The sequence below is a fragment of the Miscanthus floridulus genome, chromosome 16 (assembly GCF_019320115.1).
Source record: "Miscanthus floridulus cultivar M001 chromosome 16, ASM1932011v1, whole genome shotgun sequence".
NCBI classification, from domain to species: Eukaryota; Viridiplantae; Streptophyta; class Magnoliopsida; order Poales; family Poaceae; genus Miscanthus; species Miscanthus floridulus.
In genome coordinates this window covers 109417064-109441940 of record NC_089595.1, presented here as the reverse complement: position 1 = coordinate 109441940, position 24877 = coordinate 109417064, and the positions used below count along the sequence as shown (strand labels likewise).

At 46.2% G+C, this 24877-nt stretch overlaps 1 protein-coding gene and 2 pseudogenes across 1 annotated transcript; 2 read left to right on the top strand and 1 right to left on the bottom strand.

Annotated features, from left to right (window-relative positions):
* Nucleotides 1–621: 621 nt before the first annotated feature.
* On the top strand, nucleotides 622–8026 carry LOC136511247 (zinc finger BED domain-containing protein RICESLEEPER 2-like; annotated as a pseudogene).
* Nucleotides 8027–8156: 130 nt separating this feature from the next.
* Nucleotides 8157–9578, bottom strand: LOC136513850 (probable purine permease 4). Its single transcript, XM_066507825.1, has one exon. The coding sequence runs from the start codon at nucleotides 9507–9509 to the stop codon at nucleotides 8400–8402; it is 1110 nt and encodes a 369-aa protein (XP_066363922.1). The 5' UTR covers nucleotides 9510–9578; the 3' UTR covers nucleotides 8157–8399.
* Nucleotides 9579–22458: 12880 nt separating this feature from the next.
* Nucleotides 22459–23027, top strand: LOC136511246 (probable purine permease 4; annotated as a pseudogene).
* The last annotated feature ends 1850 nt before the right edge of the window (nucleotides 23028–24877 follow it).

Sequence of the window (24877 nt, the reverse complement as noted above, 5' to 3'; positions counted from 1 at the left end):
TCTGGCCATCTGGCACGGGCACTACAGGACGGCCCAGGCACGGCACTAAGAAGCACGGCCGAGGCAAGGCTCGGGCCACTCCAATCGTGCCTGTGCCTAGCACAGCTTGGTTGTAGTGATGTGCCTGGGCCACAATGTCGGCCCGTAGTGTCGGACCAGGCACGGCCCATTAAAGGCGAGGCACGGCTGCCTCTGAGCCGGCGAGGCGGGCGAGCCGTTGATGCCCCTCCCCCGCTCCTGTCGACCATTGGATCTAGCCGTTGGAGGGGGAGGTGTATATAACTGGCCTCGCCCCCGTCGCCCCGTATCCTCGGTTGCCCTAATTCATTTTCATCGATGCTCTCTCTCTCTTGTCTCGCTCTCCTCTCTAGCTCTCTCCTTTGCGACTGCGACGCAGCGATGGCGACTCTCCTCTCCTCTCTCGCCTTCGACCTTCTCTCTTCTTCTCGCCCTCCGGTGGCCTCTTGAGCCACCGCTGGCCAGCACTGGCACACGGCACAGCCATGTATACCCCTCTTCTTGATCTCGCTTCATCGTTGTAGCCTCATCCTACTAGTCATCTCCGTGTCGGCAGTCGCCACCGTCATCGACCTCCTTGGATCCATGCTTCGTCGACGTCGCATGCGATTCTGGTGCTCCGACTGTGAAGGTACGACTAGCCCTAACTCTAACCCTAACCCTACATCTATACTAACTCTTTATTTTTCTAAAGCTGTTGAGGAACCAGGGATTCTGGTGCTCTGGCTATGAAGGTATGACTAACCTTAACCCTAACCCTAGATCTGTACTAACTCTTTGTTTCTCTGAAGCCATTGAGGAACCGGGGCGCCGACGCGTGACGATGGCTGGATCCAACGACGACACAATTGAGGTCAGTACCAACCAAGAGAGGTGGTTGTGCAGGTTGGCTGGAGATGATGACGAGGACGACCCGCGCGAGGACGTCGAGGAGCTGTTCAGGCGTAGCGTTCAGGTTTCCATCGATGTCGGCGATGATCAAGAAGGCAGGGCAGCAAATGTCAGGGAAGGGGAAGGGGATGAGAATAGCGCCAAACGCTCACGTCCCTCTACCTCGGTAGTGTGGCTGGATTTTAAGAAGCTCTTCAAAAAAGTGAATGGTAAGAAGGTCAAGTTTGGAGTTAAGTGCATCCATTGCTCTAAGGAATAGTCTGCGCTCTCTAGTGGTGGCACTGGTCACCTCATCCGGCATAGGGATAAATGCCCTAAGAGGCATGAAAAAACTCGCATGTCTTAGTCACAGATCTCTTTTAATCCTGATGGTAGTATGCGGAATTGGGAGTACTATCCTATTGTTGCTCGTACTCAATTGGTTCGATTGCTTGCTAGGCTTAATGTTCCTGTCTCTTTGGGAGAATCTGATGCATTTGAAGAGTACATTAGAACTGCTCATAATCCTAAATATGTTCTAGTCTCTAGGCAAACCACCACTAGAGACATACTGAAATACTTCACTGATTGCAAGGCTAAGCTTGTTGAGACTGTTAGTTCTACTAGTGTTAATTATGTGTGTCTAACATCTGATATTTGGTCTGGTAATGCCAAAGAGGATTAACTTAGTGTTGTTGCTCACTACATAAACTCTAATTGGCAACTAGAGAAGACAGTGCTTGGTCTTAGGCTTATTGATTGTTCCCACAATAGACAAAACATTGTTGATCGTGTTGCATCTATGCTTGCTGATTATGGTTTGACTGAAAAGTGCTTGCTGTTACTTTGGACAATGTATCATCTAATGTATCATCCATGCAAAGACTTAGACATGTTCTTTCTAAATATCTTGGTATTGAAGTTGTAGATGATGATAGTGAAGAATTAGACAAAGACAATGCATCCCTTAATGCAGTTAATTGTATGTTCTTGCATCAGCGTTGTGTATGTCATATTATCAATCTGATTGTTAAGGAGGCCCTAACTGCTCTTAAGCCTTTGATTGAAACATTTAGAATTGCAATATCTTTCTTAAACTCATCTAACCAGAGAATTGCTGCATATAAAAGTTACTGCATTGTCATTAGTGTTAGGCCTAGAAAGTTTCAGCTGGACATGGAAGTTAGGTGGAATTCTACATATCTAATGCTTAAGCATTTGTTTCCTCATAAGGCCCCATTCACTACTTTCATGCATGTTCAATATCCTAGGGCTGAAGGTGCTCAGTTGCTTTTAACTGATGACCATTGGGCTATGGCAGAAAAAAGTGCTTAAATTTCTTGAACTGCTTTATGATTCTACAGTTGCATTGTCTGGTGTGTACTATCCTATATATCCACTTATGATTCATTATCTTGTTAAAATTGCTATACACCTAAAGAATTATGTTAATGATAGTCACATCAGACCTGTGGTTCAACCTATGATAGATAAATATAATAAATACTGGAGGGACATACCTTTGCTTTATTCTTTTGCATTCATCTTGGACCCTAGAGCTAAAATAAAAGGTTTCAATACAGTGCTTAGGAGGTTGGGTAACCTTACTAGTATAGATTATATTACTTACCAGTTGGGCACAAGAGCTCGACTTACTGATGTCTACAATAAGTATGAGGAGAAATATAGAGCTGTTAGGTTGAGGAGGATTGTCCCTCCTAACCTATCTGGTAAGAAAAGGTCTACTTGGGATGAAATTTATGATGATGATGTTTGTTGATGTAGACTAGGCCTGATCTTCCGAAAGGTATGATAGCATTGATTGGTGGAGACTCAACATTCATGATCTAGGCTTTGAACCAAGACTGATTCGAACCCCCGCAATCGTTACACCACTGCTCTATTGGTTATCAACCACACGAACACGATTGACCTCGCTGAGAAGGCTTTCCTGCAAGCAAATCAAGAACACAAGCAAGAACGGGATGAACGCAATCTGAAATTGCAAATAAATATGAGGCTTATGAAAATAAGAAAGAATTCAAGTCTTTATTAGAAATGACTAATCGCCACATGCGAACAAGATCAAGAACTGGGGCCCTGGTTCACAGCAAGCAGCCTTAGCGGCACAGTTGCAGCAAAACGATGTCTGTTTCACGAAGAAATCAAGAACTAAACAAAACCCAAACCCTAAGGAGAGTGACAGCTGCGATTTATAGAGTCTTGGGTGTCACCCCCTGAACGCGCCCTCTAATGGGCCCAAACATGATACACGGTCCAACGGACCAAAAGACGGTGTTGCAGCACCCTAATAGATTCTGGACGCTGACTTGTTTTGACGATTTCCATTGATTCCGAAAAGCTTTTGATGTGAGACCACTTGGATTGGCTTTCTTATCAAATTAGCTTTCCATTCATATGTGGATCATCGAAAACAAAGTCCAGATGCGTCCTGGGTGACTAGTTTAAGGTAGACTAGTCTTGGAGGCCGAGGCAGACTTGAACTTGAGTTGCTTTGGGCCTCCACCTCGGGGAGTCAAACCGAATTAGCCTCGGACCTCTTTCTCGACTTGTACACCCTTGCTGGCCTCCTACCCCTTCATACCATGTGCCAAACATGGTCATATGCATGGGTGTTATGTCCTCATCATCCTCCCCTTCCTGACAAAAAGCCGTCCTCGGCGTCAATTGTGCTTGAAACTGATCCTGCACAATATAAAGGAGAACGGGGTTGCAAAAACAAAGAGAACTAAAATAATTATGAGAAGGAACGTGACCATGTTTCCAAGTTTGTAGCATGTCATCTCGCATAAAAATTTTAGCAAGCATGTAGACTCCATGATCCGAATGCACACGATGTATGTCAACACTAGAACTAACCAAAGACAATACAGAAATAGATGATCTAGCAGACATAGGTAGCAACCAACAATGCTTCCCTTCTTGAAAGTGAACTTGTTTCTTTGAGGAATATGAGAAAATGTTTGTATTGTTATGGTTGTCCTCTAAACGATCATAATCTTGTACAACAAAAGGGGAATTCATATTACTACGAATGTATACTCGGTGTATCATATATTGTCCCTTGTTATTATATTTGCCAATAACATGATATGTATGTTTAGAAAACCAAGGTAAATCAACATATTTAAATAGGCTCTCCTCCAAACAATCTAGGTTACACAAAACATCAAATTCAATATAACCCAAAGTATGTAAAGAAGACAACAGTTTAAACTCATCAGTTTTAGTAGAAATATGAATAATATGTTTATTTTCAGAACAAGTGACTGGTACCAAAACATGTAAAACTGAGGCATCATCAACCAATTTATCTTTATCATAAGGAACTTCAAGCAAATTATCATGGGACGGAGATAAATCAAGAGATGGTTTCACTAACAATTGCGCTATGATAGCATGGTTTGTGGAAGAATTTAGTACATTAAAACTATTCTCACCTTCCGTGAGTGTAGCACCATGGGCATTACCTATGTTTTTAGCAGGAGTAATAGGTGCATTAAGAAGTGATGGTTCTGAATTTGCATATGAGGTTGTGAGCTCCTCATTTTTTTTCCATGTCATCATCTCGCTTATATACATTATCCTGCAGAAGGTTAGTCATATAAAGAGGAATAACAATAGACTCTTCCTCTAAATGGTGCACCTCATCATATGAAGTCAAAACAGGAGGTAGATTAACAAAGGTTTCTCACATAAGAAGTTTCATATCATTCCAAGTTTGAGGTTTATCAGAAGGATCTAAAGACTCCCACCAAGATAAAGCAGAATGTCATAAAACACTAGCTGTATTTTTTACCTACCTCCTTAGACACATAAAGCGAGTAGCAAAAATGTTATCAATGGCAATTTCCCACTCCATGTGCTCATCTGCACCTACACCATCATAAGTCGGTAGATACGAACAACCTGTCATTGTTAGAAGACAACAAAAGATAACACAAATAGTATTATCCCTACCAACTACTTAGGTTGTGGATAAGAAAAAACAAGGCACTCAACTCTTAAGCGTCTTACCACAGTCTTACAAGTGTTCTTACCAAAGCAACAGGCGGTGCAATCGGTCGGTGACTGTGATACCATTGTAGCTTGAGTGTAACAGTTGCAAAGCGAACCTATACTTGGTTAGAAGAAAGTGGAGCTTGGACAGGTACAATATAGTAGCAAGGAATAGCAAAATTCGTAACTAAATAGAAAAGCTGAATAAGTATCCCAAGTACTTGTCTTAGTTGCTGGCCTACTCATGTTCCAAGTACCAGATGTATCAAGTGATGTAAATAGCAAGAATATGATTAGGAACAAGGCAGAAATCAGCACATGTAAACATAGCTCAAATGGCGCTCTCTATGTGCTCCTCTAGATATTGTTCCACTTTTACCCCTCTCTTTTTTCTCTATTTTTGGGCCATCGTTGTTTTTTTGGGATTCTTTGACTTTTTCTTTTTATTTTTTTGATATTTTTTCTTCACTTAGGAGCACAAAAGAAGTAACCACAGAAAATATAAGTTTAAACAAGTGAAAGACGTGGCCTGTGGAATTTTCAGAAGACGTGCTCGAAATCGACAAAGACCTTGTGACCACGAAAAGAGGATCTTGTGACAACTTTTTTACCAAAATAAAAATCTCCGACCCCAACAAGTTTGGGAATGGATGGATCCAAAAAAAATTTCTGATCGATTTTGATATATGGAACGTCTAAATCCGAGTTCGTATGCGAAAACTAGACCAGTTTTACGAACGCACTCCGAATTAGAGGATAAAACGGGAACAATGCGCGTAAAATTGGTCACGACAGCAAGGATTTGATGGAAACAGTGAAGACAAGTGTAACAAATAAGATGGCGTGGACTAGGATTTGATGAATACACAGGAATCACAGCAAGACTTAGGCCCCGTTTGGTACGGCTCCGAGGTGCTTCGGCTCCCACACTGTTCATGCACTGTAGCATGTTAGAATCAGAGCCGGAGGAGCCAGAAATCCGAGCTTCACTGGCTCCATGAACAGTAACCATGCTACAGTGAGAGGAAAAAGGTGGGAAGAGAAAAACAGCTCCGATGCTACAGTGTTCGTCGTAGGGGTGTCAGCCGGAGCCGGAGCTGCCGGGAGCCCGGCCAAACAAGGCCTTAAAGGTGTTCACGGATTATGATGAAAAACAAAGGAAAAAACACAAACTGGACTAAAAACGAACTAAAACCAGCAACCAGAACTTGACCTAGGGCACAAACTCAACAACGCGAAACAAAGATGAAATTGCACGGCACAATGAGGCTATAGGACAGGAAATATGTGGCGGTGTATATTTTTTTGCTTTTTGTGGACTATAGGTAATGCAAAAACAGTAACAATTTAAAGGGGAAACAAAGTTATACCTAAAGAACAACAAGGCGCTCTAATACCACTTCATATAGACTAGACCCGATCTTTCGAAAGGTATGATAGCGTCGATTGGTGGAGACTCGACGTTCATGATCTAGGCTTTGAACCAAGACTGATTCAGACCACCGCAACCGTTATACCACTGTTCCGTTGGTTATCAACCACGCGAACACGATTGACCTCGCCGAGAAGGCTTTCCTGCAAGCGAATTGATAACACAAGCAAGAACGGGATGAACGCAATCTAAAATTGTAAATAAATATGAGGCTTATGAAAATAAGGAGTTCAAGTCTTTATTCGAAAGGACTAATCGCCACAGGCGAACAAGGTCAAGAACTGGGGGCCCTGGTTCACAGCAAGCAGCCTTGGCGGCATAGTTACAGCAAAATGACGACTGTTTCATGAGGAAATCAAGAACTAAACAAAACTCAAACCCTAAGGAGAGCGACGGCTGCGATTTATAGAGTCTTGGGCATCACCCCCCTGGACGCGCCCTCTAATGGGCCCAAACACGATACATGGTTCAACGGACCGAAAGACGGTGTCACAGCACCCTGGCAGATTCTGGACGCTGACTTGTTTCGACGATTCCCATTGATTCCGAAGAGCTTTTGATGTGAGACCACTTGGATTGGTTTCCTTATCAAATTAGCTTTTCATCCATATGTGGATCGTCGAAAACGGAGTCTGGATGCATCCTGGGTGACCAGTTTAAGGCAGACTCGAACTTGAGTTGCTTTGGGCCTCCACCTCGGGAACTCGAACCGAATTAGTCTCAGACCTCCTTCTTGACTTGGACACCCTTGCTGGCCTCCTACCCCTTCATACCATGTGCCAAACATGGTCATATGCATGGGTGTCATGTTCTCATCATTTGTGGTTCTGCTGGTGGTATGCATCCTCTAGTTGCTACTCTAAGCATGGCTAGAGATACCTCTGCAACTGTCCTACCGCAGGCTGCCAGTTCTTTAGCTTCTAATGTTTCTGAACTCATTTCTTACTTGGACTGTGATACTGTGAACCAGTTAGATGATGATTTTAACATCTTGAACTAGTGGCATCAGCACAAACTCACATATCCAATGTTGTCAATCATGGCTAAAGATGTTTTAACTGTTCCTGTGTCCACCATATCTTCATAATCCACTTTTAGTATGACTGGCGGAATCATCGAGGAGCGGCGGAGGAAGCTAAAGCCTGAAATGGTGGAGATGCTGACCTACATCAAAGATTGGGAGGCTGCAGAAGCAAGGCTGCAACACATGGTGAAGGACAAGGAGCTTGAAGAAGCATTTGAAGAACTTTATCTTGATTAATTATCATTTTATGTAATGGGACTATAATATTATGGACTGGACTTTGATGTAAGGACAATGAACTTTATAATTGAAGCTGGGTTGTACTCTTTTTCCCTAGGGTTTCTCATAAGAGTGAGTTTTACCTAGACATGTTTTTAATGAGGCAGTCATTGCACTAAAGCTCCCTATAAATTATTATTTTATTATCGCTGCCTGTGTTTCTATTATCTGTGCCGTGGAATGAAGTTATGTGTTGTTTATTGTAGGTTTGATCTTAATTCAATAAATAAAGTGACATATCTGCTTGTCTATCTCAATTTTTATAGAGTATTGTGTTCATTTTGAGTCAGTTGGGGGTCAGGCACTTTAGTGCCCGTGCCGGCACAAGCACTGCAGTGCCACCGTGCTCAGTGGCACGACACGGTACGCCTAACACTTATAGTGCCGTGTCTGGATCAGTATTTCGGTACGACGGCACTAATAAGCACGGTACGGCTAACCTATCGTGCCTGGCCGTGCCGGGCGGCCCGTTTGGCCAAGTATTTTTACATCATGTATTCCACCCATCCATACTACACTAAACCCCGATCATTTAAACCAGTCAAACCTCACTAGCTTGTACTGTAGCTACTAGCTAGCAGCCACAAGAGCTGGCCATCAGTTACAAGTTGGGTTACTTGTACACCCGGCCCTTCATGTCCTACTCCATCGATCTAACATGACTCAACCACTGCACCTACACCCTTTTCAGTTGCAATTCTTGCTTCTTCCCTGATCACACGGTTCATGCCCCTGTGGCCTTTAGTTTGTTTGTTTTCAGACGGCTTCAAGCTCGTCTTCGGGGCCACCGCCTGCTGTGAGGCTCTTCCGGACGCTGTCGGCTTCGGCAGCGGACGGGTCGGCGACGGCCACCTCCTTCTTCTTCTTGGTGTACTCGCCGTAGAGGTAGGAGGCGAGGCCCCAGGCGCAGAGCGCGGTGGCGATGCCCTTCTCGGCACCGAACGGGTCGCCGAACACAACGACGCCGCCCAGCACGTTCGCCGTGAGCACGGCGGTCATGCACACGCCGCTGTGGAGCGACGACGTCAGGTAGATCACGCCCGCCGTGCCCATGAAGCACGCCTGCCACGTCAGCACCAGCGTCGACACCACGGCCCAGTACAGCGCCGCCGAGCCCTTCCAACGCGCCACCTCCCAGTCCAGGCCGCCCTTCGCCGCCAGCCCGATCGCCGCCACCAGCGAGGCCATGGCCTGCATCACTGCCTGCACCTCCACGGCCAGGACGAACCCGCCGGACACGGCCTGGCGGTACAGGAGCTCCATGACGGGCAGGTACGCGGCGAACAGCCCCGCGGCGCCCAGCGTGACCACGTATCCGACGAAGTAGTGCGCCGCGCTGCCCCCCTCGGGGTTCTCGCCGGAGTCCCCCGAGCGGAGCGCCAGGAGCACGGAGCTGATGGTCAGGAGGACGACGGCATTGAGGTTCACGAAGGTGAGCGGGTGGCGGACGATGATGGCTGCCAGCACGAGCGTGAACGCCAGCTGCGTCGACAACAGCAGCGACGACGTCGACACCGGCAGGAACGACGTGCTGTACGAGAAGAGCAGGTTGTTGGCGCCCATGAGCGCGCCGATGACGAGGCATACCGTGAGGAACCGCCTCGAGAACCACGTGAACGGGCGCGGCGCGACGGCAGGGCGGCCGGCGAAGAACACGGAGATGACCAGCAGCGGGAAGCCCGCCGACTGCACCAGCGTCACCACCCACCGGTTGCGCCCGCCGTGCGCGAAGTAGAACCTGGACAGCAGGCTCGACGCGACGGACCCAACCAGCAGCGCGGCGTAGTTCGCCGTCAGGAGCAGCAGCCGACGGCGTGACGCCGAAGCCGTCGGACTGGCGATGGTTCCACCCGCGGCTGTTGCCATTGTCGGAGACGACTCGTCGAGGAGGAGGGTCGGATGGCGGCGGTGGGCGACGTCGCGGCTGCGCGTGGATTTTGCGCGATGATGAGAGGAGATAGACAGTCGAGGCAGGGTATTGGGGGAATATATAGATAGGACCGATGCATAGCCCAGTTGGAATAGTATTTTTTTTCACAACAAATCAGCCAACGGTACTTTCAGCCATGGTTTATCAGTCAAGCGAACATGACAATGCTCTTTCCTTGTGATTGTAAGCATTTTTTTCCCCGAGCACGTGACTTGGCCATATTTGATTTTCAGTTACCTTTTCTCTTTTGTGGGAAAAAAGGAAATAATGCATTGCTCCCTCCATCCCAAAATACATGACGTTTTTGACTTTACATCTTGACTGTTCGTCTTATTTAAAATTTTTATATAAATATTATTTATTTTGTTACAGCTTATTTTATCATTAGAGATACTTTCATAATGACTAGTTTATTTTAGTATTTGCACAAAAAAATTGAATAAGACAAATGGTCAAAACATGATATTTAATAAAAGCAAAAAAATGTCATCTATTTTAGAACGTAGGGAGTAGTTGTTAGACAAGTTTTTTTTTCTAATTATGAAATTTTATTCACATGCCATGAGTTCGCTTACACAAGAAGGATCACTACTATGTATCCACAGCTCCACAATGCTTTGATCTCCTTGCTAATTGAGCTAAGCTATAAAACATCTCCAGAAGTTCTCCTAAATTTATTTTTTCCTAATAAATCTTCATATGGGATACATTCTCACAAAAAATCGTCCTTTCTAAATATTTCTCTTCTCCAACACTTACATTTATCTCAAATAATATAGGTTGGACAACATGAGATGAGAGAGGATAATTTAGGATACCACCAGATATAGGATGATGAATAGTTGGAGGATGATTTTTGTTACATAGTAAACCTTAATAATTTTAGCTTATAAGGGATTAATAGAGGAACTCTTGGAGATGCTCTAACTCATGAGCAGCTGCATTGCACTTTAAAAAAAAACTCACTCTGGATGTAGAAGAACCCATGCCTGAATTTCCTTTTGGTATGTGCCTATCCAAGATCTTCCTTCTTGATTCGACATTAAGGATGTATCACCCCAATTACGGAGTAAGTACAAATTTATTTGGATCCTATACAATCGTTTGTTTGAATCCAATATTGCTAAACTAGCTAGATTTAAAAGAGGCAAAGCATTTAATACGAGAAAATAACTGCAAAGTCAATAATTCTTATAGCTACTAGGTAGAGTAGAATATCTATATGATGACAAAGCAGTCCATGCATTGAATATAATCGCCGTGTCTAAGCTATCTGCATTCTGCAAGATGGTTTCAAAACGGATCGAGTAGCGCATTCATATAGTGCTACTGCTCAAGCTTCAAGGTATAGTAGAGATCAAATCGACCAATCTTTAGTATAGCGCATGCCATAATTTCAGTCAAAATTGAACGATTTATGGTAGTAGCTAGCCGGCTAGCCGCTACGCACATGCCATATGGAATTCATTCATGACCGGCCATTGAACTCGTTTGAAATTGGATGATTTTGTTTCAACTTGGGGCGGTGGAGAGATTGTGCTTGGGTTGGAATCGGAAAGGGAAAAAATTAAAATTGGGTGGATGCATGCAATGCAAAACGGGATGGAAATCATGCTTTCTTTCTCGATTTGTTTGCTCGTCCGGATTGTCTTCTATCTATTTCCAAGAGGGGTTATTAAATTACATGCATGCATGCAATTATGCAGAGCAGGAAAGAGCATGAGATGGCGGCTCGCCAAACGTTCACGTGCTGTGTTTTGTGCGACGGGTGTAAGTGTAAGCATGTGCCGGAAACCCGAGATGAGAAAACCATGGCGTCCTTGCGGTGTCTGAGAGGGAAGTTTGCTTACACAAAGGCAGAAATTGGAACCATGGCTCTAGCTGTTCTCTTTTACCGATCGACATTGCCTGCTGGCACATGCATGCTTGCACAAGTGCAGAATCGGAAGTTGAACTTCGCAAAGCACAAAAAGGAATGGAAGTGTCATATTGTTCTGGAATTTTACCGTGCCCTCTGTTCGACAAGAGTGTACACAATGTACTTGTGGTTAGAAAAAATAGAAAAGGTCGACGTAGGCACAGGTTCCGAGCAAACGAGTCCTGTACGACCAGGAGTCAGGAACCATCGACCACATCATTGTCTCCTACTTGTTCTTCAAATAAGTTTGATGGGACATCCTTGCGGCGTTAGGACAAAACGTGCCACAAGGAGCAGCCAGCCTTACCACAATCCTCGACTGGTGGAGAGCGTTTGGAGCCGATACAACAAGCGTGGTGTAGACACCCTGTTCACCCTGGTAGCTTGGGAGTTGTGGAAACAGAGGAACATAAGATGTTTCCATGGCACAAACACGCTACTGCTTCAACAACTTGCTATGGTCAAATTCAAAGCCCTCCTCTCCGGATGCCGTCACTACCCTACAACGTGCGGCTGTGGTGGCCCGTGGCGGACCAAGAAAAAAGGCACCCGTCCGCACCTTTCCCCCCTTCCCCTCGCTCCCCCCCCCTCCCACCTCTTCAACTCCAGCGACGAATGGGATCCAGGCCTCTAGGGCTGGATCTAGCGTCTGCTAGCCGCGTCCGGCCATCCGCCCACCCAACCTCCTCCTTGACGATGGCCGGCGGTGGCTTCATTCGGACGGCCGGAGGCGACTCTGGGGCCGCGCGCCTGCCTCCAGTGGCGGCCGACCGTCCAGATCCGGGCCGCCTAGGGGGGATCTCGCACTAGATGCGCCTAGCCTGTGGCCCAACCGCTCCTCCTCAACGACAGCGGACGAGCGGCCTATGCCCCTCGGCGTCTAGCAGTGCCTAACGAGGCCGGCGACCTAGCTAGGCCGCCTGTCCGCCTGCGCCGACCGGAGGATGGCAGCCAAGGCCGGCAGCAGCCTGGCTACTCCCGACGGCGTTGGTGGCCTAGCTGGGCCCTAGCTAGCCAGGCCATGGTCGGCCTACCCCAGGGCTGCCAGATTTGGAGGCCGGATGGTTGCTGGTCGTGGCCGGATGGCTGCCAAATTTGTCTCTGCCTCTCCAGTGCATTCAAGGCGACTAGCGGTGGCCGGTGTCGGGTCGGCCGGTCCAGCGAACATTTTTTTTGGTGAAAACTCTACCCAGCGTCTTTGCATCGGGCCGGCAACGATGGTACAAATTGTGCCATCTACCTTCTTGACGGCGCTGTTGAAGTTTCTGTTCGTCGCAGGCGACGAAAGTCTTTCTCGTGCTCTTCGTGCACCATTGTTGGCATCTGTGGTTGCCAACCCCTTCTTGGAGGCTTCGTTGGAGCACTTTTGTCGCCGTCCCGCCTCTCTCGGAGTTGCTCCTGGCTGTGTTGTGCTTGCGTGTGCATCAACTCTTCCTTCGCTTTGGTCTATCCAGCTCAGATGTTTGGTGTTGCTGCGGACACTTGGCCGCTTGCACTCTTCTCGGTGAATGCTTTGTCGTCGTTGCTGCCTAGGCGAATACTTTGTTGTCGATATCTCTCCCCTCTTGCGAATACTTTGCCACGTGGTCTTTGGCGGATGCTTTGCCGCCGTGCTGCTTGTTGATCTTGTTCGGGCGAATACTTTGCCACCGTGATCGTCTCTTTTTAGTGGATACTTTATCACCACGGCTTTATCTCCCCTATTGGCAGCCTCTGCGTTGTTATTTTTCTTACAAGTCCTGTCGGTTAGGTTGTGGCGGAGGGCCTTCTCCCTACCGCGCTTCTTTAACCACTGCCTGTGTGGTTCTTTAAGCTGCGCTATGGCTTCTCTCGTAGCTACGTCGTGTAAACCGTTCTTTCGTTACTCTCTTAATGAAATACATGTGAAGTCATGTTCTTGAAAAATAACATCTAATTTTTTTTGAAGGGTCACATACTTTCTTTAGCACAAATAAATAATTTATTTATTCACAAAAAATATTTTAAGAAGCTTTTTCATATATAAGAGTACTGATAAGCCGATAAACATGAGCGCTAAAATATATAGGCCCTGTTCGCTTGTGTTACAAGCCATACTGTTTCAGCGAAGAAATAATGTTTCTCTCACAATAAATCAGCGAATAGTATTTTCAGCCATGACTTTTTAGCGAAGCGAACAACAGATAAGTCTAGATTGCCATCTATCGTTTTAAATTATCGTATAAGTACCAAATAATCTTTGATTTTACCATCCGCTATATCAAACATTCTTCTACGAAGTTCCTAAAAAACATTCTTCTGCGAACGATTCATGAATACTGTACCAAATTCATATGTTGCTAGTAGAGAAATGACCATCCTCCTGCCCTCACACAACCCCCACCTGTTTCTCCACACTACACCCTCTCTAGCTAGGCTAGAGCTCACGCAAGTTTGTGCAACGCACCATCGCGTTCAGTGTGGGATCACCCCAAGACAAAGTGGACAAACGCGTACGATACCTGAAAAGCTCCAAACATGGGGCCAAGATAGTCGTGACCACCCATCCGTAGGATCGGATCGAGCACACCGGACGGGAGTCTGGACTCTGGAGCCACGGTCGCGCAAACTTGCAAAATGTTAATTAAAGAAAAAAGAAGTGAAAAGATTGCCACAGATCATGCATTCATCGTCGTCGCCATCGATCGGAGGGGGGGGACCCCTAGCCGCAAGCAAGCGCGCGGCGTCGCGAGCGGCCGTGCTCATCCGGACGCGCGGCGCGGCGAGGCATTGTCCCGGTGCATGCACGCCGTACGTGCGGAGCGTGGGAGGCCAGCGCCGAGCTCGCGCAGGCGGGTGGGGGCGGCCGGGCCACGCGCGCCGAGCGCCTCCACGCCGACGCCGTGCCGCTGTGCCTGTGCGCGCGTCAGCCATGCAAGCCATCACATCACACGGCATATGCACGGCCTGGCAAAAGCATGCACTGCGCTGCACGCCGGCCGGGTGGATAGATAGATACGCTCTGTGGCATTGTGCACGCATCCAGTCGGACACGCTTCGAGCGTGTTTTGATCGTGTCCTGATAGGCAGCTCGATCGCCGGCTAGGCTTCCATTGCCAGCAGCACTACGTAGTGACACACATTCATCGTCAGTTGCTAGTGTGCTTTCGTTGCCGTTTGGATTTGGCTGATTGAGAATTGCAAGAAATCGAGAGGAGGAAGATGCTTGGAAAGACACGATCGGCGATACCATTTTTCGGTACGGTTAACAAGCGTTGCTATTGATCGGCACTAGTTTCGTCAGGGAGATCGCTGTGTATCGATCGGTACACGCGTTTGTTGCCGTGACTGATATCCTCGTGCTGCCGAGGAGTGAGGAGTATTGTACTGAGGATGTGGAGTGCGACGTTGTTGGCATGGGAGGAAAGCTTCTAGCTAGAGGCTGGAGACCTGGCGGAGTGGCACGTACGTATACTTAGTGTTATTCTCAAATTAAAGACTTATTAGGCGACACGAACTGTATGAATTTTGCGTGGCTTTGTGTAAAGAGCGAGCTAGGGACGTACGGAGGCGTCAACACTTGCTGTGGCAACCGCAAAATATTGCCTTGTCCCAAAATATAAGCATGTTTGCACTTAATGGTAGTGGATTTATTTTTTTAATCACAACATGTAGAGGCAGACATTTACATACACACAAACTCACTCTATCTTGTGTGCACATCTGAAAGACTGATCTCAAACTCCGTAAAGTCGCCAACGCTTTTCTGTCGATGGGCACATTGCCTACCAATTGAGCAAAATGCAAGCATCTGTTTAAAGTCGAGGATTTGGATCTAGATGGATAGGTTTTCAATGCAAACCTAAACAACCAAGCTACGCTCAACTCTATGGGAAGAGTGCCTAGAGCAGCTGGCAAAGTCTCCACGGGTGGAGCTACTGGTCCAGGGTTCGAACCAAGGCTCCCCACGTTGGCCTCCATGAAGGCCACGCCCAAGGCCGGTGCCGCTTATTAAAAAAATAGTGGATTTTATATCATCGTTGTAATCATTGTTATTACCATTATTATTTAGATTTGGTTAAACTTATGATAATTTAATATAGTATTGTATCTACAATACAGTGGACCGAAAAAGTAAACCCTCCAATTCAATTCTGGGGTGTAAAGTTATCTATGAATTCAAATATGCGTAATGTTTAGTGCACAAAAGATGGATCTTTAGATTCTTATTTTACATGTCTTTTGTAAAATATTGGTTTGGTCGTATATTTGATGACATACTGTTAGAAAAATTAATGGTCAAGCAAAGTATAATTTAAGAGGATTTCTAAAATCCTAATACACCTTATAAAAAGAAATGGAGCCAATAGTAATTTCAAATATTAAGCCCCACCTTGTGCTATTTCCAATAATCGTACAATTTTGTGCCCGAGCTATATCTTCAATTCTTCATGAAGATATTGCTTTTCTCTTTTTCCTCTTGACTTACTGCCAAATCAGTAAAAAAAAAACTATGTACCAGTTAATCAATGTTTATTATACTATCTAATGGGAGTATATGTTCTAAGCATCTCCATTAGTTCAGAGTTGCTGCTGGGAGCTATAGCTAAACTTATATGCCACCTTCAGTTCAGCGAGTAACAGATAACAATAAAAGATTGCTTACCAACCGTCTTTATATATACTTACCACAAACTATAAAAGCACAGTGAAGTCAATGTGTTAGATTTTCTACATAATTGATCCACCAGTTGTGTAGCTGCATAGTATGTATGAGAGAGAGAGACAGTGACGACCTAGCAAGTTAGGTCCTTACTCTCATGCATGGTAGGCTCTTTCACAGTTCTGGCATCAGGGCACTCAAAGAGCCTAACTCTTGTTTCCTTACTAACACATGACTTCTTTTGCTTTCTCATCCTTCCATATATTGGCAAAAATCCTATATAAGATATATAGCTCAGGGCTAGACCGCCGGGAAGCTAGCACTCATAATATCAGAAAAAATACATGAAAAAAATAAATAAACGCCCTCAAAACGTTCATAGTTTAGTGGCCTAGTTTTGTTGCCGATGGTGTGGATGTGGACACTTGTCGATAACGGCTCGATCGTGGTACTTCACACTACTGGACGACGCTAGAGAAGGAGCTGGACCGGTCAAAAGACAAAAGCTGCGTCCTTCATGAGAACAGCATGCTGAAATAATGGCTTCAATGATCAGACTGTCGACCTAGTTTTTGCTATGGAACGATGAAGCGTCTTACACACGATCTGACACGTCAATAGCTACTATTGTCTTCGTCCGGAAATAAGTTCAGTTAGCAGCTCTAGGAGAGCCAGAGAGTGATATGAATAATGTGAGTTTTATTGGTGAGGTACATGGAATGGAAGTCATCTCTTTGTTACTCTGTAACTTCCCGAAGCTAGTACGGTCATTTTGTACACCGGTCATTTTCCCGGTCATTTTCCCGAAGCTATTGGATGATGCTGATGATTCCTCTTCGCCTATGTGGCCAAGAGCTGTGCCTGCAGGTACTGTCTCCCTAGCGGCATGGATGCCGCACCTGGGACCCCTGGCGCCTCTACCACCGGTCCGGCAGGTGCTACTGCCCCTACGGGTCCGGCTGGTGCTGCTGCCCCTTCGGACTCAGCGCCCTAGATGTTCGGTGCTACCGCGCCCCCCTCAGCTGGCGCCCCTACCAACGGTCCGGCTGGTGCTGCTGCCCCTGCGGACTCAGCGTCCCAGGTTGTTGCCAGCGGCGCCGGCTGTACCACCGGCCGCACCAGCACCACGACCACGGAGGTGATCGTTCTTGTCACTAATGCGCACAGCATGCGCACCCGTGGCAAGGACGGTTTTTGGCAATCCGTGGATCGCCTTAATCTCCACATGACGGCTTCGTCTACCACTCCAGTACCTTCGTCCGTCCGTGCCGCTCTTTCGGATCTAGCCTGGCGTCTTGCTATGCAGGTCGAGTTAAACGCCTTGCAGGCAAATGACACCTGGACCTTGGTGCCTCGCCCTCCTGGCGTCAACCTTGTCACCGGCAAGTGGGTTTTTCGTCACAAGTTCAAGTCAGATGGCTCTCTTGACCGCTACAAAGCCCGGTGGGTGCTTCGCGGTTTCACACAGCGTTCGGGCATTGATTATGATGAGACATTCAGTCTAGTTTGAAGGGACCGTGACGCCTAAGAGGTGGGGGGGGGGGGGGGTTGAATTAGGCAACTTAAAATTCTAACTCTAAACTATGGCCTCTTTTTCTAACCTTAGCAAAACCTATGCAAAAGATAACCTATATAAATGTGCAACTACGGTTTTGCTAGTGTGTTGCTATCTCTACCGCAAAAGGAGTAATTCAATCAATGTAAATGCGGAAGCTAAAGAGCAAGGTAGAGATATGCAAACTCCCGTCGACGACTCCGGTATTTTTACCGAGGTATCGAGAAGCACGCAAGCTTCCCCTAGTCCTCGTTGGAGCCCCTCGCAAGGGCCAAGCTCCCAGTCGGGTAACTCCGTAGATAGCCTCGGGCCTTCCCCACGCGCAAGTGGGTCTCCGACGTGCCTCTCGGCAAGCCTCTCCCGGATGCTCCCCGCCGTCTTCACTATCAAGCTTCCGGCCAAAACGCCGCGGACCTTGTTCCCTCTGGTACACGGTGGCGGCCACACCACAAACGCGGTTGGTGTGATCTCGCAAGACTTCAAGCCCCTCCGATGTACAACAATGGTGCGCGCAAGCACCGAGTGGTAAGAGGTATGCAAACCTCACTAAACACTAGGCCTAAACCTAGAGCAAGCGCATGAGCGATGGTGTAATCAACCTAAGCACTTCGCAAAGCACCTACGCTAATCACCTAATGAATCACTAAGCTCTATGCAAGTGGAGATCACTAAAATGGTGTATTAACACCCTTGGTATGTTTCCTCAGCTCCACACTTCCTAAATGCCCGGTTGGGGGGTCTATTTATAAGCCCCATGGAGAAAGTAGCCGTTGGGACGAAATCCCGCTTTTCTGCTACTGACCGGACGCTGAAGTCGTCCTAACCGGACGTGTCCGGTCGTCCTGACCGTTAGAAGCCGCGAACACTGATCGGACACTGTCAGCGTCCGGTCACTTGCCAAACTCTTTACGGAGTTTAGGTCCAGTCTCAATGTTCGTGGTGCTCCTAGTTCAGACTGTGGGGGAGTGTTGGAATGTAATATGGCGTGTGGGCCTACCTAGCCTCCCACATTGCCTATATATGTAAACGCTGATCCAACATAGTAATCATTGAGTATTCCCTAATCCTACTCTTTCAGATGGTTTACTGGTCAATTCTGATCAGAACTTGGTGTCCAGTAGCTGCTAGCTGTCCCAGTTTGGAACTTTGCTACATCCTGGTGCTCTGCAATAACTTGCGCAATGTAATCTTAGCACATAAACATTCAAAAATGTACTTGTAACCATTTGGCTGTACAGAACAGAAATGTGGCTGTATGTAACTATGTATATATATAGCTCGATCAGGGATATATATGACGGTGTTGATCAGTTGCCCATATGATTGGCGTCCTCATCGCTCATGATATGAAGTTGCTGTACCGCTGCAGATATGTGGATGGGGATAGATGATCACACGATCCAAAAGGTTGTCGGCCATCAGTAATTATATTTATATATGGCACGGTCATCTGCTGCAAATGGAAATCGCGTGGGCCCGTTCGCTTGGAGGAATTTTAGAAGAATCTGGATGAACATAGAGGAATTTGTCAGAGAAAAATACTGTTTCGAATAAAAAAAGAAACGAATTAAGCCGGGACTAAGGACACGAGAACGGGCCATGATAGACGGATGCGTGCAATCAGACTTCGCTCAGTCTACTTCCTAAATCCTAACGAGGGTACGTACGGCGATATCCCTTTCAAACTGGCTATATATATCATATGTGCGGCATCCATGTTTATCCCTATGACTATATATGACATTATATTATTTGTCGATCCATGGCGCATGCTCTAATTAGTGATTTAATGGATAGTGATGGCGATTGAGTGAAGGGTCTGATCGATTTGTGGCTACGATTGCCACTACCATTATTGCATATTTCCATCGAGTGGCAGCACTTGAAATTTGTTTTTCAATTTATTTTTTGGGAGACGAGAGAGAACTCACATCGATCAGTACTACCAAGTGCTACTCCTTCGGTCCCAAAATAACAGTCACCGTTGATGTACGTGTAACAAATTTGACTCGATTTGTAGAACAGATGGAATATATTATTTCCATCCACCTGATCTTCTTAGTTCTAAGCTCTAATCAGTCTACACATGAAAAAGAGAAATAAAAACACCTATCCCACCCTACCAATCTACAAAAGCACCGTACATACTGGCGTTAAAAAATTGGCCGTCTTTTTTTGGTTAAAAAAAATCACAGAAATACCTTTGAGCTTTGTATGACCATCCCATGCTCCACCATCCGCGAAACTCATCCACGACTACCTCTGTTGATATAATCCTTCTTCCTTTTCTTGGCTCATCATATATTTGCTTATAGCTAGTCTTGCACAATCCAAGCTTGTAGTTGCCACCACATGAATAGCGCCATAGCGGCACCCCCTCCTCCTCGCCACCACATTCTTGTTATAGCCATCACTGTAGGCCCATTCACATCCCTACATCTTCTCCAGACATGGGCCATAAAGTTTGCATCTAAATTTGAATTTTAGAACCATTTGGCACAAATTTATAACTCACGGGGCGGTGAATATACATTGTATCTCCAAGAGTTTCAAAAATCCACTCCCAATCTTGATTTTTTTTGGCAAGATTGAAAAAACTACTCTCCAACAATACCCTATCTCAAGTCTCAATTTTTCGTACTTGGGAAAGGGACCCCATTGCGCGGATTTATATGCATGCGTATGCATCGACCAATACGGAGGTGGAGGACACGACAAAGAATAGAGAGTAGGATAGGGTTCCGAATGCAAATATATAAGAAAGAAAGAAAGTACAAAAATGATTAGAGCGATTTAAAAGCAATCAGAGATTTCTAATACAAAATTGTCTTCTATATTTTAGGAGCGAGATTTCAGAAACTGTTGGAGAAATCCAACAAATAGTCATTCGTAAAACTCATTAATTTATCAATTTTATTTTGAAAACTGTTGGACATAGCGTGTCAGGGTTGGCTGACCCGATGACCTACTGCTTGTTCGGTTGGCTGGTTCGTATCGTTGCTGATTCGTGAAGAAGTACTGCTGGCTGGTTTGTGTGAGAGAAAAATACTGTTCCGGCTAGAAATTTACGATCGTTTACGACAAGCTACAGCCAAACGAACAGGCTACTATAGTATCCTCTGTTTTCGTGCCAGTTTAGACCCTGGTAAAATTTAAAAGTTGACCCTGGCAAATGCATCCCATCCCGCAAGAGAATACATGCATCTCGGAGTGTTTCAAAGTCTGTGTATCAACTCAATGTACTGCACTTTTGATTTAATAAAAGCTTCCGTCTCAAAAGAGAGAGAGAGAGAGAGAATACATATCTTGTTTCATTTGCAAGTAGACAGTATGGCTAAGGCACAGGCGAAAGGCCAGCAAGCCGCGAGCCCGCTACTGGACGTGGAGTTGTGGACTCAAGCAGGCAACACAAGCTCAGAAGCCCAAAAGTCACCTGCTTGCAAATCAATTGCTCTCCCTGCCGAATGATTCACCTTCTCACGTTGCGGCTTTGCGCTCGCCCCTCATGGCCTGGTGCCGCGACCGCGCATCACCGCATCCTACCGGTGAGCCGGTGACTGGTGTGACGTGCAAGTCTCTTTGAGCCTACAAGTACACCAACACCAACAAATCTCCAATTCTACACTTGTTTGTTTATCACCTTGATGTTCATTTTTTTCCCCTGAGAGTCATAGAGGTCTTATATCTGTCTCTCTGTCAATTATGTTAGTACACAGATACACCTGGACAGATGCCCATACTAGGTCATGTTTCGTAATACGAACAAAATTCAGAAGCAAACCAAAGAAAGATTTTTTTTCAACTAGCCAATGAGGATCGAGTGATAGAAAAATTGGCTCATTCCAGCAAGATGTCAGGTAAGGAAATTACTGATTTCTAATCATCTCAGCATGGTTCACAACTACAGAATTGATTTTTAGCAACGAGAGCTTTTCTAGAGGCGACTCAATTTAGAACCGAGCAGCCTCTAGAAATGTACCGCTAAACCTTGAGAGGCACCTCAAGAAGAGATGGAAGGGCAACAAACACCAATCATACAGTCTTTGTTCTTCATGAGTGTCTCACGACGCGAGGTAAATCTTCGATGAGCTTCCATATGATCTAACAAAATGTAGGTGGTTTTAATTTTTTTTCCTTAGGCAAACTACTTTTAACTTTAACAAAAAATCACAAAAAATACATTGACATCTGCGTTACTCAATAAATACACTGTTAAGATATATTTATGGCGATTTAATGGAACTAATTTGATGTAGTTGATATGATATATTTTTCTCTTTAAACATGGTTAAAGAAATACGTAATACGTTCTGAAACGTAATATGCTGATATGATGATATATTTATGGAGTATAGAAGTTTAACTTGGGATAAAAACGTAATACGTTCTGAAACGTAGGGAGCATAATAGTGTTCATAAAAAAGTAGAAATGGATTGGATACATCTTATACTTATGATGTAAACTGCCTTGTATGTTCGGGGACAGACGGGAAGCCACCGGAAATAAGGACGTCGTTGAACGAGCATTAGTAGCAACTGAAAGCCCAAAATTCTCGCACGGAAACTCACTACCGATTCATCCATTTTCGATATCTCCCAGGAGATAACCGATCCATCCACATTTTGTCCAGTAAACTAGGCCGTTTACCATATATATAGAGTCTTTGTTTCCTCCAAAATCTCGATCTCATTCGTTCTCATCGTCATCGAGCAAATCGCCCCACTTACAACCAACACCGCCGCCGCCGCTGCCATCATTGCTTACGCCTCCGCGACGAGCCATTATCTGCAATGGCGATCACCAGTGCGCGCCGCCGTCGGATAGCCCTCCTGGCGGCGAACTACGCGGCGCTGCTGGTGGGTTCAGTCGCGGCGAGCCTTCTGTCCCGGTACTACTTCGCGCACGGCGGCCAGAACCGGTGGATCGTCACGCTGGTGCAGTCGGTCGGGTTCCCGCTGCTTGTCCCCGCCGTGTTCTTCGCCTCCGGCCGTCCCGCCGCCGCGCCGCGCCGTTCCTGTGGTTCTCCCGGAGGTTCCTCGCCGTCTGCCTAGGCATCGGCGCCCTCATGGGCGTCAACAACCTGCTGTTCTCGTACAGCTCCTCGTTCCTGCCCATGTCCATATCATCGCTGCTGCTATCCATGCAGCTCGCCTTCACGCTTGTCTTCGCCGTCGTCATCGTCCACCACCCGATCACCTTCGTGAACCTCAACGTTGTCCTCCTCCTCACGCTCAGCTCGGTGCTCCTCGCGCTCCGCTTGGGGGACTCCGGCGAGACCCCCGAGGGTGGCGGCCAGTCGTGCTACGTCCTCGGCTACGTCGTCACCCGGGGCGACGAACTAGTTCTAAGTGTCGTTTAACGTTAGAGAGACACTTGGAGCGACGACCAGTAGTTTAGGACTTTGTTTTTTCTTTGGTCGTACTATTAAGGGGGGTATGAACTAGTAACTTGACCTAGGTGAATCTAATAGTTTAGGTGTGATGCACACTTGTCAAACTTAGCACTAGGTAGCTCAAGGATAGCTCATAGATCAGTTGAAGTCGTTGCCGTTCACAAAGTTGGTAGAATTTGAGGTGAATGGAGACTTGGATGATGACCAGACGCTAGACCAGACGCATAGGTGCCGCGTCCAGTCAGCGTTAGCTCGTGCAGCTAGGGCTTACTCATCGACTGGACGCTGGCTCCTAGTCAGGATCGGACGCGCAGGTGTGTGCAACTATAGAGCAAGCAGCACTCACGAAGGGTCGGACGCTGTGACCCGACACACTAGAGGCCATGTCCGATCAACAACAGTAAACATCCAGAGAAGGAAATTGCTGACCAGACGCGTCATATGAGTGGTAATCGGACGCTGGTCAGAGTCCAGTCACCTCGAAATGTGTTGAGTTGGACCCCAATGGGTATGTTTTGAAGTGAGGAGTATAAATACTTCCCCACTCGTCCAACTTAGCCCTCTTACCCATTTGTTCAGCTGAGAAACACCTTTAGAGTGCAAGGGAGAGCAAGAGCCTAGTGGGGTGATTGAGATTTGATAATCCAAGATTAAGGACCTCATTAGTGCATAGGGAGTAGCAAGTGTGCATCCACCTTTCTCATTAGTCTTGTCTTAGTCATGTGAGAGTTTGTGCTTATTACTCTTGGTGATCGTCATCACCTAGACAGCTCGGTGATGATTGGAAGCTTGGTGATCATCTGGCGAAGCTTGTGGATGACCCAAGTCGTGTTGTGAGCGGTTGTGGACGATTCACCACAACAGAGTGTCAAAGAATCAGCCCGTAGAGAGCACTTGATTCTTGCGCAGATCAAGGAGGAGCTACACCCTTACGCGGGTGCTCCAACGAGGACTAGTGGGGAGTGGCGACTCTTTGATACCTCAGAAAAACATCATCGCGTTCCTCTCCTTCTCTTAACTTTGAGCATTTACATTTGAGCAATTCAATTCATATCTTTACATTCTTTGAATTGCCAAGGTAGAGTATAGTTGAAACCTATTGTGCAAATTTTTTGTGTGGTAGAACAATAGAAACACTTCTAGGCACAAGAGGGTGAAATAGACTAAGTGTAGGGCTTACTTATTACAAAAAAAATAGAATAAGTCCAATTCACCCCCCTTCTTAGGCATCTTGATCCTTTCAAATGGTATCGAAGCCTCATGCTCCTTGAATTAGGCTTAACCGCCTAGAGCAAGATGTCCCATAGGGATAGACCCCCTCTCGTCTTTGAGGGAGATGACTTTCCTTATTGGAAAATTCGCATGGAGGCGTACCTAGAGGCTCTAGATGTTAGAGTGCTTAGAGCCACCTCACAAGGTTTTCCAACACCTAGGGATCCCGCTAACCTTCATGGTGATGAGATTCACTACGAGAAGTGGAATGCAAAGTCTAGAAACACTTTTTTAGAGGCCTTTGCAAGGATATCTTTAACCATGTGTGGAACCACAAAGACGTCCATCAACTATGGTCGAACATTTTTGCGCTCCATGAGAGAACCAAGAGTGAGCGTAAGGAACGCTATCACCTCATGATGAAGAAGCTTAATTCATTTGAAATGCTTCCTAGTGAAAGTGCTAATGAAATGTATTCATGCTTGAATGTTCTTGTAGAGGAGGTCAATGGGCTTGGACTCACTCAAATGCAACCATCTGATGTTGTGAGAAAGATCTTGAGTGTCCTCCCCATTAACAAGTATGGGCATATTGTGATGGTGCTT